This window comes from Pavona decussata, unplaced genomic scaffold, assembly GCF_977016875.1.
Source record: "Pavona decussata unplaced genomic scaffold, jaPavDecu1.1 SCAFFOLD_270, whole genome shotgun sequence".
Lineage (NCBI taxonomy): Eukaryota > Metazoa > Cnidaria > Anthozoa > Scleractinia > Agariciidae > Pavona > Pavona decussata.
Genome location: NW_028145672.1, coordinates 573171 through 590000, shown reverse-complemented (window position 1 = coordinate 590000; position 16830 = coordinate 573171). Strand labels below are relative to the sequence as shown.

At 39.4% G+C, this 16830-nt stretch overlaps 2 protein-coding genes across 2 annotated transcripts in view; one reads left to right on the top strand and one right to left on the bottom strand.

The window, feature by feature from the left end:
* LOC146455737 (adenosine receptor A2a-like) overlaps positions 1–16830 on the top strand; it is a 98491-nt gene that overhangs the window by 40836 nt on the left and 40825 nt on the right. The gene's annotated exons all lie outside the window — the stretch shown is intronic.
* Positions 636–15816, bottom strand: LOC146455742 (alcohol dehydrogenase class-3-like). Its single transcript, XM_085093902.1, has 11 exons — positions 15674–15816; positions 13478–13721; positions 12642–12729; positions 11686–11818; positions 11233–11319; positions 10622–10751; positions 10251–10312; positions 9714–9782; positions 4701–4836; positions 1803–1941; positions 636–799 (listed from the first exon to the last, which is right to left on the bottom strand). Exons 1-11 carry the CDS (start codon positions 15692–15694, stop codon positions 775–777), a joined length of 1134 nt encoding a protein of 377 aa, XP_084950028.1. The 5' UTR covers positions 15695–15816; the 3' UTR covers positions 636–774.

Sequence of the window (16830 nt, the reverse complement as noted above, 5' to 3'; positions counted from 1 at the left end):
ATTGGTACTGGTGACGAACCCGGATTTATTTCTCTGATATAGATAGTTTATTCGTAAAAATCGCGAATTTTAGCGCGGGCAATCTCGTGCTTCATTCAGATCAATCTCCTTGAAATGGCAACTGTGTCCCTTAGATTTAAGTATTACTTTTTTTTAGGATATTGTTAACCTTTACTGCAATTAAATGTGCAGGCCACAATAATGTACCGCTACTTGTCATGTCACTTTAGCTTGAAAACCACCAAACTTTCATAAGCTCAGAAATTCCACGGGAACTGTACAACTCAGAACCTGGAAAAGAGTTCGCCCAAACACGTCCAACTAGACAGGATTGCTGTAAAGAGTTTACACAATAAACTTGAGTCTTATGGAATCTGAGTCAATCTTTCTATCACGGATCTCTCTGCCACCGCAGTTGAAGACGCTACACTCACCCTTTCCAAGCCGGAGGCATTCCCATAATGCTCACTCGAAGAAGCACTTGAGAGACGAGTGGGGAGGAGTATGGGTTTATTACCGCTGGTCAAAGCGATTGCAGTCTCTGTATGCAAACAAGGAAAAGAGAGGGGGGGGGTGGGTGGGTGAACAAGGGTTCGTAGATTACTTTTCAGTGAGTTAATAATTGACCACAGGAATACCAAATCAACTGTTTATTGCCTAGTTGGGCGAGTACACTCGCACAGTACACTGTTGTAACATCGACATTCTTGCCTTGATTCAAAATAGGGAAGATGCCAACTTGAAGCTGGAAACTGCCAAGCTGTGAAGTCATACTTAGAAGTTGACGATAGCACGGATGCTGCAGAAAGTGACAAAATGATCAGAAACGTTAGGGAGAAAGCTAATCAGTGAAGAAAAGAACAAATGATTACACCGTCAGTAACACGTGATCATGTCACGGATCAGCAACATCGTTCTTGAAAATTGGGAGGTGTGGGCTCTGGCAGCAGCAGCAGCAGCAGCAGTAGTAGCAGTAGCAGCAGCAATAGCAGCGGCAGTAGCAATAGCAGCAGTAGCAGTTGCAGAAGCAGCAGTAGCGGTAGCAGCAGTAGCAGCAGCAGCAGCAGCAGCAGCAGCAGTAGTAGTAGCAGTAGCAGTAGCAGTAGCAGTAGAAGTAGCAGTAGTAGTAGTAGTAGTAGTAGTAGTAGTAGTAGTAGTAGTAGTAGTAGTAGTAGTAGTAGTAGTAGTAGTAGTAGTAGTAGTAGTAGTAGTAGTAGTAGTAGTAGTATAACTTTATTTATACACTGTATTTCCATCAGCTTATTAATCATTATCAACTGTCTATCTACCTACCTACAATTACAACAGTAAAAAATTTAAAACAAAGCCTGCTTTTCTTGGAGGCCGTGTTTAAACTCTTACTTAAAACTGCGGCGACTCAATTGAAAATTAAAACTACTCAAGGAAGTCACTTGCCGAAATTCTGAGTGTAAACTGTTCCACAACTGAGCTCCACTGTATGAGAAACTTCTCTTTAGATAATCAGTGTGGGATTGTGGATGAGCTAATATGGGTCCAAATCCTGGGGCCAATTTAACAAAACTTTTACACTTGTAGCTAACAAACTGTGCCTTTATTATTACACACATAAGAAGAAAATCCTCTTAACAAACATTGTTAGAAGTATTTACTGAGTATTATTGAACTCGTTTTTGAGAACTTTAATGTGCTCTTTCTTGTGTTTGCACGTAAAAGCAAGGGCTCAGCTTGCTAATTACAAGTGTAACAATTTTATTAAATTGACCCCTGGTCGAAATGACCGTTAAAATGTTTGTAATCTCATAAGCTCCACTCCAACAAACCTTTTTCCAGCATGCATGAGATCAAAAGCTTCATTTATTTGCTCCAGTGGCATTGTGTGTGTTATGAACTCATCCACTTTCAGCTTTCCAGCCAAATAATCATCCACAAGTTTAGGCACACTGTCACAGCTCTTCCAACCTATATACGTAAATCACATAGTTCAGTGAACAGTTACCAAGTGCGAATGTGTGATATAAAAATAAATAAATAAATCAACTTTGTTTAACGAGGGTGACACTTAAAAGTCTGACGACTGACAAACCTGTGACCCTCGGATTCCAGATCGAATTGGAATTTGGAAATGTTGATTTTTCTGGAGGGAGGAAAACCGGAGTACCCGGAGAAAAACTTCTTAGAGCAACGACGAGAAGCAACAACAAACTCAACCCAGATATGACGTCGAGTTCGGTATTCGAACCCGGGCCACATTGGTGAAAGACAAGTGCTCTCACCACTGTGCCATCCCTGCTCCCACAACGTTGTTACAGCAACGTTTACTAAAGGCTTATGTACCCTTTGCAGCTAACAGTCACATGGTACAAAATTAACCAAGCTAAAGAGCAAGCTACGCACTGGGACATCTAAAACAATGAAACTTCAAGTTTGACTGGATGAAGTCGCTTTGTTTTGGATGTCCCAGTGCGTAGCTTGTTCTCCAGCATAGCGGATTCTGTACCATGTGACCGTTAGCTGCGAAAAGGCCCATTTACCGTCACCGACTGACAAAAGGGAGCTTAAGCAACGACGACGGCTACGGCAACGGAAACGCCGCAAAACAATTTGTTGGCTTCACACTACAAGCTAAGTTAGTTTCAAGTAAGCACTTGATTCAAGCACACTTGAAAATCTCAAGTCGCACTTTAGAAAACTTGGCTTCACACCTGGTGACAAAGTATACACTTGAAGCACATGCTGTCAATCACCGTTCGCGATAAAATTAGAAATGCGATTGCTCGCCGGAAAATCATGGAGCCTTTGCAACGGAAAAACGTTTTATGCTGTTTACCCTTTATTTTGTCTTTAATTTTAACTCAGAGAGTTTTAACATTACAGGAAATGCATAGGTACTTCATTGTTTACGAGTACTTGGCGACAAAACAAAAGAACAGGCGACATCTTCTGAACTGAAAATCGATAGTTCAGGCTGTCTGTAAAGATGAACTTCAAATAAGATCGTAAGTTTAACTATTTGTATCGGCTTTTCCTTCCTTTTTATGTTTACTTACAAAAAAGACTGTTCCATGGAGTCCATGGCGTTTCTCCAGCCATCCATTTTGATTTTTTTTTTTTTTGGATTAATTTTAGTTCACGGCAAAATGTTTATCTGTCCGTGGCACCGCAGCACGTGGCTTTCAGTTGGTTTCCCTTTTCCTATTGGTCAAGTACGTTCTCAAGTGTGGTGTTGGCCATACTTGGCGGCGTACTTCGGCTTCTTTGAACTACGAACGTTTCCATGGTCACTAAGTAAGGTTCAAGTTGGTAGGTTTTACCCCTTCACACTCAAGTAGGTTTCAAGTGCACTTAGATTATACTTACAAGCTCTAGTGTGAAGCCCCCAAATAGGTTTAATGAGCAAAAACAATCGCCCAGCACGTGCGTTTTACATTTTGGTACATTTCTTTGCCGTCCTCTGCAAAACAACAACGCGAAATGACCACATTTAAGATTTTGTGGAGAACGTGAACACACGACGGTGAATTTTTCATTATCTTTCTTAACTTGTATGCCACTCCTACCAATTCGGCTTCTGGATAGTTCGCCATTTTTGTAAAAGTTGAGCGAGTTGAAATAATGGCGAAGTAGCACAAATGAAGTAAAGATATATTTTCAGGTGACGTTTTCGTTGCCGTTGCCATCGTCGTTGTTTAAGCTCCCTAAAGAGAATGAGAAAACGGACGTCAATGGGCCTCGGTAATTTCTAAAAATCTGTGGGAATGCTACAGATTTTTTTAATCAGGTTGATTTTCACCCCGCACCCTGCATCCTGATTTAAAACATTTTTGACTTTATATCACTGTATTTAGTCCATATCTAGCCTAGGAGAGCAGACGTCTTTGCCGGCCATAATTTCATTGGCCATAAAAAGCCGCTATACGCGATAACTTGCCAAGTTATTTTTTTAAGACACCCTCTATTTGAGTTTAAACTGGCCTGGAAATCAACTCTGATAAAATTTACCATCTTCCAGCGGGTAAAATTGTCAACTTCTTGGCTCTGTTGCCTCAAAATCTTGTCAAGGAGCAACACAATTTCAACGGCTTTGAATTGATTGACGTCCACCAAAACTCAACTTTATCTACCTCTTTTGAACCCGGGTGGTCGCGAGATGTTGGCTACCGCTGTAGTGGTATTTTCCAGTTGTTCCGACTTTGCCGAACGTTACAACAACCTCGCGAGGTATACCAAATTTCCTTCAAAAATTCTGGAAACATCCGTTTTATTCAATTCGACAACCGGACATTTCCGTATGTTGGTCAAATGGAAAACGTCTTGGGTAAGACTCCGGTCACGGGGGTTCCCTGAGTTAAATTCTCGGGGGAGGGGGGAGGTTGGTTGGGGGGAGGGGAGCTTAGTAAAGTCTGTGGGGAGGCTCAGCCCTAAGGTCCAAACCCCCACCCACTTTAATATCATTTTTCACAGAAAAGGTTACCCCCTTCACATAGTAGAAACACTCTATCCTTTTTCGTTGGGTCTGTTCGGATATTTTGAAAGGCCCTTTTAAATACCTAAATGACGGCTTTGCCGACCCTTTTCTATTCTTCAGCACGTGAAATCCCTTCTCTTTTATATACCTCCACCTCGAAAAACGTTCCCTTCCCCGTGCAGGGTTCAATTTAAGCTTATATTCACCACGACTTGGGAAACGGTGACGCAAAGAGGTCAGACGCCGCGTTTACCTCCAAACGCTGTTCCTTTCCAGACCCTCCCGGTCACTAGTTGGAAAGGCTTCGTGGAAATCTCCTGGCCAGCAGCCGCTACTCCGATAATAACTGACGTACCCCACCCCTTGTGACAAGACTCCAATGCAGCACGCTAAAACAACAGTAATATATCTGTAAGGATTTCTCTCTTGTACAAAGACTAGGATTAAAGGGAGGGGTTCACGGTTCTGTGCATGTCCATGAACCAAAATACTTTTTCGCCTTTGCTCGCTATGACCCAAGCCTGTTTAATTCAATTCGTTGTTTATGAACCATTCGGAAGGGAATAGGTAACTCGGGTGGTAAGTTCATATGATTGCGTTATTTTGCATGCAAATAACTGTAATCACATCAACCATGGAATAAATCCTACGGGTCAACGCAATATGAGTACAATCCACTAGCATTTTCTGTGAATTTTGGTCATCAGTCATTTTGCTTGGACTAATTATAGAATGTGATTACTGAAGTACATGTGAGTGGGAGAAAAAAATCATTTAGATTCATACACATGCGCTGAAATGTGAACCCCTCCCTTTAAAGTGCCTATGAAGCGAAAATTGCTTTTGTGTAGTTATAAAGTTTGAACTTAAACATGTACGATTCCCAAGTTTTAGAGTACTGGGGTAAAACTTGTAGATTTTACAGACGCTCAAAGTTGGGCTATTTTGCTTTCAAAAGTGGTCAGAGGACTGGGTCGAGTTTTATGCTGAATTCCAAGTTGTGACGTCACGTTGGTGCCAAAAGTTTGTTTACTTTCATTCCGTTCTTGCCGCCGAAAAGGATTGTAGAAAGAGAAAAGCATGTCTAGCGATTCTGTGAACGATCGATTCTGGCAACTCTCTTTGTTACGGACGCCAGCAACGCAATATCGCCCTCGCTGTCGCTTATCTTTCTTCTCTTCCACCATGATGAATTGCAATTCTTGGCACCAACGTGACGTCAGCGGTTATTGTCGCCTGGCATTTTGGCCCTTGCGATTCGAATACCATTTCTGAAGGCAAAATAGCCCAACTTTGAGCGCTCACAAAATCGGCAATTTTTACCGCAGCAATCTCAAACTTTGAAATCCCGTGTTTGAAAGGGTAAATTTTATAACTACCTAAAGACAATGTTCGCTTCACAGGCACTTTAATAAACATAACAAATATGTGGTTGTATCAACAGAATTGGTGAGCTAAATGAGCCACCGTAAAGAGATTCGAATGCTGACGTGCCAGCGTTAGCCCTTCGTCAGAACGATTCGTCTGCACTCGAATCTCTTTATGGTGGCAAATCACCTTATCAACTATGTTGATAAGACCAATAACTCGTTTCCACTCCTTTACCGAGGTAGCACTACAGTTTCGTTAGAAACTAACCCTCTAAAAAACATAACCGCTCACAGAAGCTATCTGTAACAAGAGTGTCACAAGAGGTTTGTGACGTGGCGAGACGGTTTTTATGGTGGGCGATGCGCGGAGGTTAACGATACAACTCGGGCGTTCTCGGACAGATAAACGGCGGGAAAAAGCTTCGGAGAGCACTAGACTTTGCAGCGTGGCACTTGTTACGGATGCCGAGGTACAGGGTCGTTGTTACCCGTCCGCGGAGGCGAAGTAGAAATTTATCTTCACAGAAATGGAGCTCACAACTTGTTTATTCGTAGACCTTTACAGGTAACCTTCAGCGTATTCTGGTAACTCGTTTTGGTAATTCATTCTGGTAACTCATTCTGGTAACTCATTCTGGTAATTCATTCTGGTAATTCATTCTGGTAACTCATTCTGGTAATTCATTCTGGTAATTCATTCTGGTAACTCATTCTGGTAATTCATTCTGGTAATTCATTCTGGTAATTCATTCTGGTAATTCATTCTGGTAATTCATTCTGGTAACTCATTCTGGTAATTCATTCTGGTAATTCATTCTGGTAATTCATTCTGGTAATTCAAAGTTGTACAACGTACGACCTTCTTTTATAAGTTCTGAGAATATTAATTAAGTTCGGTAAGCCTTTCATCTAAAATTAGTTTTACAGTAGAGCAAATAGCAAAACACGTCGTTATTAAAAATAGGCAGTCTCAGACTGCATGTGTCTACTGCAGCACTGGTGTAGAAATGTGATATAAAACAATTGAAGAAAAGGGAAATAAGACTGAAAAGAAAACGAAGAGGGAGGAGTGGAAATAGGATAAAGATAAAAAAATGGTTGTAAAAATGTTGCACAGAATACTGGTGAGAAGAGATTAAGCTGGTATTGCTTACCACAAACATTTTGTTTGAAGAGAACTGTAACTTTATTCTAACATAAACAATATATTATATAATCTTACAACGTGAACCACAACTTTGTACTGAAAGCAATGCAGCAGAGTTCTAAACATAAAGTACTGAAAGCAAAGTTCTAATCTGAAACGTAGGCATAAAATGCAACAGAAACTATTAATTAATCTATACTGAACTTATGTGTGGCAAGTATCATTCTTTGACTCCTGTTGTGTTTCCATAGTTTTCGCATAAATTAACTTTTTCCTAGAGCGGTTAAAAACAAATGTTTTCTGACGTAAAATAATATGGTTACCTATTAATCATTTGCCGAAAAACACACTTGAACGCAAAAATTGCTAAAATTCACGGCGTGTTGATGAAGACCTTTGGCATACCAAATTTCAACCCGCTTATGCAAATCAGTTGTCCTTGATTGCGCATCTAGCATCTGTCGCTTTTCAAACGCATATATGAATTAACAAAGACACAAAAATCAACAAAAAGCTTTTCCAACAAAACATTTTATTGAAATAAACGATGCATTTGTTATAAGAGGCAAAAAACTTTCAGTTTTTTTTGCGTGCGTGCAAACACGCCTGTAAAATTTGAAGACACTCCGTGTTTGTTCACAGCGATCACTCGCAGTAAATTCGGGTATGTTTGCGATGAAAATTACAGAAGTTACAGAATTCTGGCTCAAATCATCACTTACAGTCAACCCAGGTCACGCGTGAACGATATTTTTGAAATTTGAACGGAGTTTTGAAATTTACATGTCAGTTTTGAAAATCGCAAACGAGATTTCAGAGTTCCCGTATAAATTTCCCTAGCTTATTGACGGTATAAAGCTATGAATTTTTCTTTACATTGCAAAATTGAATATTTCAAGAATAACAATTGTTTCCCAAGTATTTTGAATCTTTTTTTCAGTTAATGCGTCTTTTTCAGAACGATTTCCAGCGAAATGTCCAACATTCCATTCACACGTCGGACATTACAAAGAGAAATTCGAATGTTTATTTCATTCTTGGAAATACTGTTCACGCGTGACCTGGGTTGACTGTAAACTATTTGTAAAAAGCAAATCAACATCAGAAAACATCATTTACCGTATTGTCGCCATTGTCCTGATCCGGAAATACAATCGCTTAGATCTCGGTCAGTCGAGGATTAGCGTCGGCTTTCGATAGGATTCCATTTGGGATTCCTGTGGCATTTACACTCTTACACTCTTTCACTCTTTCACTCTTTCACTCTTTCACTCAACCCGATGACATAGTGTCTACGCTTCTCTAGAAGCCGTAGACACAAAAATCTAGCCTTAGTAAGGATATTGAAACTGGAAATAAGACAGCTGATAACGCTAAAGATGGCTATAGGATATTACGCTGGAACGGTACAATTATTACTATTTCCTGGATGTTTACCGAAAGGTCGTTAGAACGGGAAAATTTAAAAACCTGTATTTAAACAGCTTTCGTTCATAACGCAATAACGATCGGAACTCTTGCTCTACGCTAACGAGTTGTGCTCGATCTAATATTCCAAACCACCTTAGGAGGACGGCTGAATAAACATTCATTTCTACGAGTAATTCACAAGTCATGTAAAGATTATCAATTTCCTAAAACACTGACCTGAAAATACTTTTCGATTTCTACAAGATTGAATTCCTTTTAAACACTACGGATAAATAGTCCTTGTGACATGTCTGAGTACAATTAAAGAGCTCGGGCATGACCCACCTATAGTACATTTTAGCTCGTTTATTATAGTTTTGGCTATGATTTTCCGTATTTTTTTTTTTTTTGCACGAGGCTGTCAATTCCTTCAGAAAACGTTGTCCTGAGATTTTTTCGTTTGTTCGCGCTTCATTTGGAGTAAAAATCCTATGATTATGGGCAAGTTTTTATCACAAAACGAAGCGCCAAGCAGCAGATGAAACATTAGGGCGACGTTTTCCGTTACCTTCCGTTTGATCTATCACCGACAATTTGCATTCTCATTGGTAGATCAAAAACTAACGTGATGGCGCAACAATGGTGCAAAAAGACAACAAAATGAAAATCGAAATTTAGTGCAAATGGAACTGTAATTTTCGTTCACAAAGTACAGTACTTCCCAAGGCATTCCGTTTGTTCCAAAAAACTTGCGGTGTACACGCGCATTCCATTTAAACAAATAAATAAATTAATTAATTAATTAATTTATTTATTTATTTATTTATTTGTTTAATTAATTAATTAATTAATTAATTAATCAATAACTAACTAACTAACTAACTAGCTAACTAAATAAATAAAAATTAGACTTTGTTTGACTGTCTGTTACGACTGATAAACCTGTGGCCCTCGAATTCCGGATCGAACTGGAATTCATGCAGAAACATTGGTTTTTGACAAGTATCGGTAAAAAATGCTCTAAGAGCAAGGATGAGAGAACCAACAACAAAGTCATTACCGACTTATGATGCCGAGTCCGGGAACCGAACCCTGGCCGTACAGTATTGGCTGGAGGTATCACTGCGCTTTCCCTGTTCCTTGCATTTGCCCTTTGACTGGTTCAGCCAAAAATTTAGGCTGCATTAGCACCCTCATTTTTTATTTATTTATTTATTTATTTATTCATTTATTTTTTTAAATGAAAACCCTCTATTGCAGCATAATTCCAAACAGAAAGCGAAATTACAAAGGTGTCCCAAGTAGCCAGAATCTGGATTAAACTTTACTAGTTTCATACCATTGTATGGATGTTTCCAATACATTCAAATGTGTAGTCCAGTCCACCGTCTGTCATTTCTGACAGAACCTACAAGAATGCAGAGCAACTTAGTGTCATGAGCAGAGTCCTTGATAGACAAATATCAAGCACAGAGGTGGGGCAACCTCCCCGAGGGGAGGTATAACCTATATAAGTATATTAAGCTATATCGGTATGTGCCGCCATATGTGAAGGGTATGGTTTTCAAGAAGTTTAGTCTGGAATAAGGTATAGACATCAGAGAGTTTGAATAAGCTATCATTTTCCGGTATAAACTGGTCATTAATGTTTAAAGAATTTAGTGTAGACTAGGTTTCCTTGGAATTTGACACTTAAATAGACGTGTTTTAGTTGTTGTACACATAGAAGATTTTGTTTTGGTTGGATTGTGATAGTGATCAAGTTTTCTGAGTCTGAGATAAGGTCAGCATTTTTGTTTTTCTCAAGGTTTTGTGGTTTCTGGTATCCACAGCTACCCTGTGTTTAAAAATAAGCTACATTTGCTGCTAAAATTACCTGCTGAATGGGTCTGTCATGATCCTTGGGATTCACAAATTCTGTACACCCAAACTCTTTAGCTGTAAGATACAACCACTCAATAGCTTAAATGTTGAACAGTTTCATTGAAGGCTAAGCTCACTACAGAGGATTAAGTTGTTTCAAACCAAAGACTACAAAGTAAGCCTGGGCTGAGACCAGTTTTTCAACTGATTATCAATCAAATGCAAATAATAAGTGTTGTATGGTGAGGAAGCAACTAGTACCACTGAGAAGCATAGACATTTTTCAAGCTTGAGCTGTGCAAAGTGGGTGAGTCCTTTGCACTCCTGCAAGGGAACATATTATAGGGCTTTTCCCTACAGCTAAAGGTTAAACATTAAGTTTACCTATTGGAAATTTATCAGGATTAATGTCGATTCCAATGACCCTTGATGCCCCAGCCTCCTTACAGCCCATTGCGACAGCCAGTCCAACAGCTCCCAGTCCCCAAACTGCTGTAGTAGAGCCTTTCTCCACCTAAAAATGAAGCATGGAGACTAATCTAAACAGCTGCACATGATCTCAAAATACCTTAAACTCTGCTTCCAGAATTTAATATCCCTTGCTTCTGCACCCCCCCCCCCCCCTCACCACAGACAGGTTTCTCTGGTTTGAGCCCACCCCTCCCCCATCCCCAACCCAACTGGAAATTCAAGTTTAGCTTCATACTTTCCTTAGTAAAAAAAAGGAACGTAGTTTTTGAGACACTTCTCCTTACTGGAGTTGCCAACAATGTTCCTTGGCATGGGTACACGGGACAAGCCCCTTATATCATCTGAGTTTAAATAAATTGTTGTTGTTGTTGGTATAGAGATTTTCTGGGACAGTGCATACATTAAATATCTACTCAGTACCTGATTGTGTTTCATCACACTTGTAAGTGTTGATCATTATCAACAAATCTGCATTTCTTATCAACTACATGTAATTAATAACCTTCACAGCATATTCCTCATACCTTTGCAGTGTTAAGTGGGGCTCCATATCCCGTAGAAATACCGCAACCAAGAAGGCAAACTTTTTCAAGTGGAGCTTTTTCAGCAACCTATATTAAAAACATTATTTCACTGAATGTGAGTTTCTGCCAGGCACAATAACAATACAAGTCCAACCTTCAGAAATTGCCATCCCTCCTAAACAGATCCAAAGTCTGTTTTGAAACTGCGTACTTTAACAGTGATAAATATGTTTAACCCACCAAGTGACTGACTCAATGTAGGCAAGTAGATTTGGACTCGATTCATGAACAGTTTAAAGTATGGTACAGAGCCTTTCAAACAGGAAGTTATTGTAGGATAAAAAATGCTTGACCTGGCTGGGCCATTCCCGTGGGTGTAACCTGACATGTTGTTAGGAGCAGGACAAATTTGCACTAAACAAATTAATTAACATACAAAATAATCATCCTTACCTTTGCAACAGAAATTTCAGCTACAACAGTGTATTCGCTGAATGTGCTGGTACCCATGAAATGATACAACGTTTTTCCCTTGCATGAAAATCGTGGTGTACCATCAGGTAGCACACCTTGTCCTTGAGTTGCTCTGGGATGACAAAAGGATTTCATAGAGTTTTATAATTGAAAGGTTTGGGCAAGAGAAGCTGAGTATTAATGACTTTTTCGCCTTAATACAAAATTGCTACAAATAATAAGCCTTACAGTAATTTGGCACAGAAACAGGTTGCATGCATTGTAAGAAACCTGAATGTGTACCAGTATTTTTTTTAACATTATATGAATTACCTTAATTGTCAGCCGGCCGGCAGCCTTTTGAAGACGTGTTTACAAAACATTATTTTCTAATAACAAATAAGCCACAAATAGAACTGTAAAGTTAAGTATTACAGGGCTGTCTACCTGTCTCTGTTGTAGTTAAGAGCCATAAAATAACTGGCTGCTGGCTACTTAAGGATGTTCGTGTAAAAATCTTCGAACATGGATTTTTATATAAAACTTCTGCTGTAGCTATACTTGTGTCAGAAATGCGAAAAAATGGGGGTCAGTGACTTTAATTCGGACACCTGAAAGATACCTTTAAACAATGGCATTTGCAGACCCTGAGAACTGTAAGCAAGCAGGATTCAGATGTCATGTGGGTACAGGAATGGGAAAATTATTAACTTCCTATCATCATTTCTTGTTCAATTTTTTACATTAAACTGTGGAGAATTGGAAATTAAAAATAAAATTATTTAATATCTGAAAAAATAAGAAAGAGTCACTGACTATCTGAGAGAGTAAACTGCACGCAAGGGCTACCAGTTCTATGTGTGGTTAGATTTCTTTAGTATTTGCATGCTCATGCATAATAATGTAGCTTGACATTATGACATGAATTATATCTGATACGCTACATATGAAATTACCTTATTGTACTGCAAAGATTGGTCTTGGGACTTTTACAAAACTTGCATTCACCACATTGAGGGATATAAAGGGGGATCACATGATCACCTTAAATCAAGAACAAAAGAAAATTAAAATTATAATTTATAGATGTGTTAATTTTTGCAGTCAGACATGGGCATACTTAATAAAAAGAAATCTGAGTCTTCACAACAGGAGTGAAACCTTTAAACTTCTGATTACCAGCTAGGAAGATTGCTCAAGGGATAGAGACCTTTTCATAACTGGCAGCGAAAAACTTATTCTTTTATTTTTGTGCAAATTAGCCATATTTGCTAGCATGGGCAAAATTCAATAGCATTTTTTACCCTAAAACAAGGTTAGTAGGGCTAATTAACATATACTGAAAAAAATAATAAATCGGTTGCCATTTATGAAAAAGCACTATAGCTGTCAACAAGGGTTGTAACCCGTAAAACTAGTTACAGACATTTAGCTTTGCTCGAAATGATCGTGAGTTAAAACATGAGAAAGATTAAGAATAGATAACTCACATCAAAGTACTGGACAATTGTATGACAAAGTAAGCAACTGGTTGTTACATCAGGCCTCCCGCCTCAAATGAAAACCTAGTCTTGTCACTTATGATGTAACAACCTCACCAAGCAGAGTTCTTCTAATGGCAGAAGAGGTCACTCACTTGGGAGATGACTACTTTCAGCTGCTGATACTTCTTTTTTTTGGAGGGGGGAGGGGGAGGGGGAAGTGGGGTGTACATGTAAGTCTCAAATCTTTACAGTACACCAAGGGTCAGGAGTAGCTATGAACAAAGAGCTAGTTAATTATCAACACCTACCAGCTTTGACTCGTGTCACTCCCTCACCAACACTTTCAACAATGCCACCTCCTTCATGTCCAAGGATGCAAGGAAACTTCCCCTCACTGTCTTTTCCGCTCAGTGTATAACTGTCCGTATGGCAGACACCTGTTGCTAGGATCTTGATGCGCACCTCACCCTTCTTGGGCGGAGCCACTTCAATTGTCTCTATGACGAGGGGTTTACTGGGCTCCCAAGCAACTGCAGCTTGGCATGATATGGTCTATTAATAAAATAAAAAACAGGCTTGAGGTTGAAAAGCATATAATTTTTGTCATTTATTTAACAATTGAGCAGTCCTCCTAAATGCTAAGACTGTTCATCTTTCCTCAGTTGAATACATCTCTTTATAACCCAGCACCAACTCCTCCCTTTCAGTATTCTTGCAAAAGACCCAAAACATATGCATGCAGTTGCATTATAGAAGCCTTAATTGTCCACAGAGTTTCAAAAGTAAATTTTCAATTTAATATACTGCACATGTATAATTGTCTCAAGTCCACTGGAAGTCCCCCCCCCCCCTCCCCCCCTTCCTCAATCCTCATCACATCTCCCCGAGATGGTCAAATCTCAAGCATTCAATATTGGTTTCAAACAAATGCTTCATCACTTTTCTTTCTCCCAAATTTTTGGTGAGATTTAGAGAAAAAGGAAACTGTCTTTTAGTCTTCTTCGTGATCTAATCCTTAGAACAGACGCTTCTAATGCACCTATTAACCCTTTAACCCCTAATATCAAATAACAAATTCTCCTTTCTTGCTTGTCCCCATACTTTTCTTATAAAAGTACCGGGGAGAAGTTATTAAAACACCAAGAAAATTCACCTTGGGTGATCATCTCCTTAATTCTCATGGCCTAAGGGGTTGAATAAGCATTGATATTACAAGGAGAAATTTGATGTTGATCACATGTTAGGGCTTTAAGGGTTAATGTTAAGCTACAGCAGAAGTAGTGGGTGTTGGAGCTTGGTGGGAGAGTTTTGTACCTGAGATTTTGTTTCTCTGGTGGGCATTTGTGGAAGGTCAAAAGAGCCACTGTCTTCAACAATTTGTTACACAGCCCATTAAAACATTCACAAGACTCCATTACAGAGAGTTAATTGCTGTGGCATTTGCTTTATGTCCCTCAGCTCATAACTGCGCCTTTCAGTAACATGCAGACTCTGAAGTTCAAAATTCAATCAACCGTTACGCTTTTCACTGCTGTCAATCACTGCAGCAGACCTCTTAGAAAACAAAATGTTTCGCTCAACAGGGTCAAAAGGTCATGTTTGTGCGCTGTGATTGGCAGATTTCGATCCACTTTGTCGGTTTCTGTATTTTTCTAGTCAGTTGTCGTTAGCTGGGTTGAAGTTTAGAGTCTGTATGCTATTGAAAGGCGCAGTAATATTTGCATACTTTATTACAGACATTACAGTTGACATTGGAACCTGACTTAAGAAGAAAAAAAGTTTTGTCATTTTGCTTACATCCTTTACACAATGTATTTAAATGTTTCGACAGTCAATTATATCAGGCAGGCAGTGGGATCTTATAGGCAAGCTCTACTGAGCTTTTCTAAAGATACCCCGTATAATCATTGTATCATGACATTCCAGGGATTAGATTGGATTAGCAGCCATGGTATATGAGCCATTGTACCATGTCCAAGAAATAGCGACGATTTAATCTTAACCTTCAATTACGTACTGTAAAGTAACACAATTGCCTACAATAACAAGCTATAATAAATCCAGCAATGAGAGGTCAGAACACGGATGCCTATGACAAGAACTGGTTGTTTTTGCATGGCGAAATCAACAAAATCTAGCAATGTTTCTTGATTGTCTTTAATAAAACAATCAATAAGCTTAAGACTTATTATTTCGACTCACACTTGTCCTCGTTGGCTATCGATCTTTCGCCGCATATCTAACGCGCTCTCGTGGAATAATCCCAGACCAAATTGTAACAATCACCAATTTATGCAAAATTAAGTTAATTTTTTCCAAGTTGGGCCACCTTAAAATTGCTTGATTATTCATAACTGTGAAAAAGACGAAACTGACACGAGCTAAGCGATGGGTGGTGCACAGTAGAGCGTGTTCCGATTTGTGACGTGTCGTGACACAACAAGCCTGTACGGTGTTCTTCAAGTGTACAAACCTTAGTTTAGTAACTAAGACAGATTTCTTACCTTTCCTACTGTGTCAGACATCGTTTCGAAGGGATCAAAGAAGCAAATCTGGAGCCAACCTTCACAACCGAGAAATGTGCGCAACCAGCATTCGATTTCACAATATCCCACAAAGCGCTATGGCCTTAGTCAGTTTAACGCAGTGTGTGACGTGGGCGTGAAAAGGGGCGTGCGAGGGGCAAAACCTAAAAACAACCTTGAAAGAAAAGACACTTATAAAGAGAGTTTCAATTTTCATCCTTTTTTTCAAGTTATCATAAGGAGGAACTTTCCAGGCAAGGACTTCACATTACAACACAAGAACCTACTCTCCACAGTCTTCCACATGCTTCAGGACACGATTTAACGTGACAGCAGGTTTCTTTCATAGGTCACTCGATAATTGTATATAAAAGAGCTAAACAGGGTCTCCTAGCCCTAACTACTAAAAAGCTAATTCAGGCCTAGGGCATGCTAGCCTTCTTGGTTATGTACCAGCTATATGGGGACGTGCCGCTGGATAGGGTATGGTTTTTGGCCCCTCTGTCCTGAACAGGGTATATAATTTCAAGTGAGTCTGTCCCGGACCCGTCCTAGACAGGGTATGGTTGCAAGACTGTCGTAGAGTATTTGGCAATCCGAAATCAGAGACGTTAGTCTGCATTTATTTTAGTGAGCAATGCTTCACGTCAATTCACTGTCAATTGAGTTTCCACTAAAGGTTCACCGCTGTTAATGCGAAATTTTGGGATTTTTCGCCATCACTTCTAGGAAGTGTATTATTTTATCTGTTGTGATTGGTATTCGCATTTCAATGCGTCCCCCCCCCCGGGACTTTTGACTGGTGGAATGTGACCTGTAAAAAATACTTGTCCGAAACTTGAGGGTAGCAAACCAACACAGACATTAGGAAGAATAACTTTAGATAAATTATGCATCAAAATCTCACTTTCTCCACCCTCCCTCCCCCACCTCCAAAAATATAGACCTTTGCTATTTTCAGTTCCCATCACCAAAAATGACAAACTCCTGCAGACAACTATAAAAAATTATGAATTCTTCAATACTTTCAAAAATTCAGCCAACAACTTTTTCCCACCTCCATATCATTATGTAATTTGTAGCACTCCATACAGGGTGTTGCACAAAATTGAGCATAGGAGATAGGGTTAGCATCT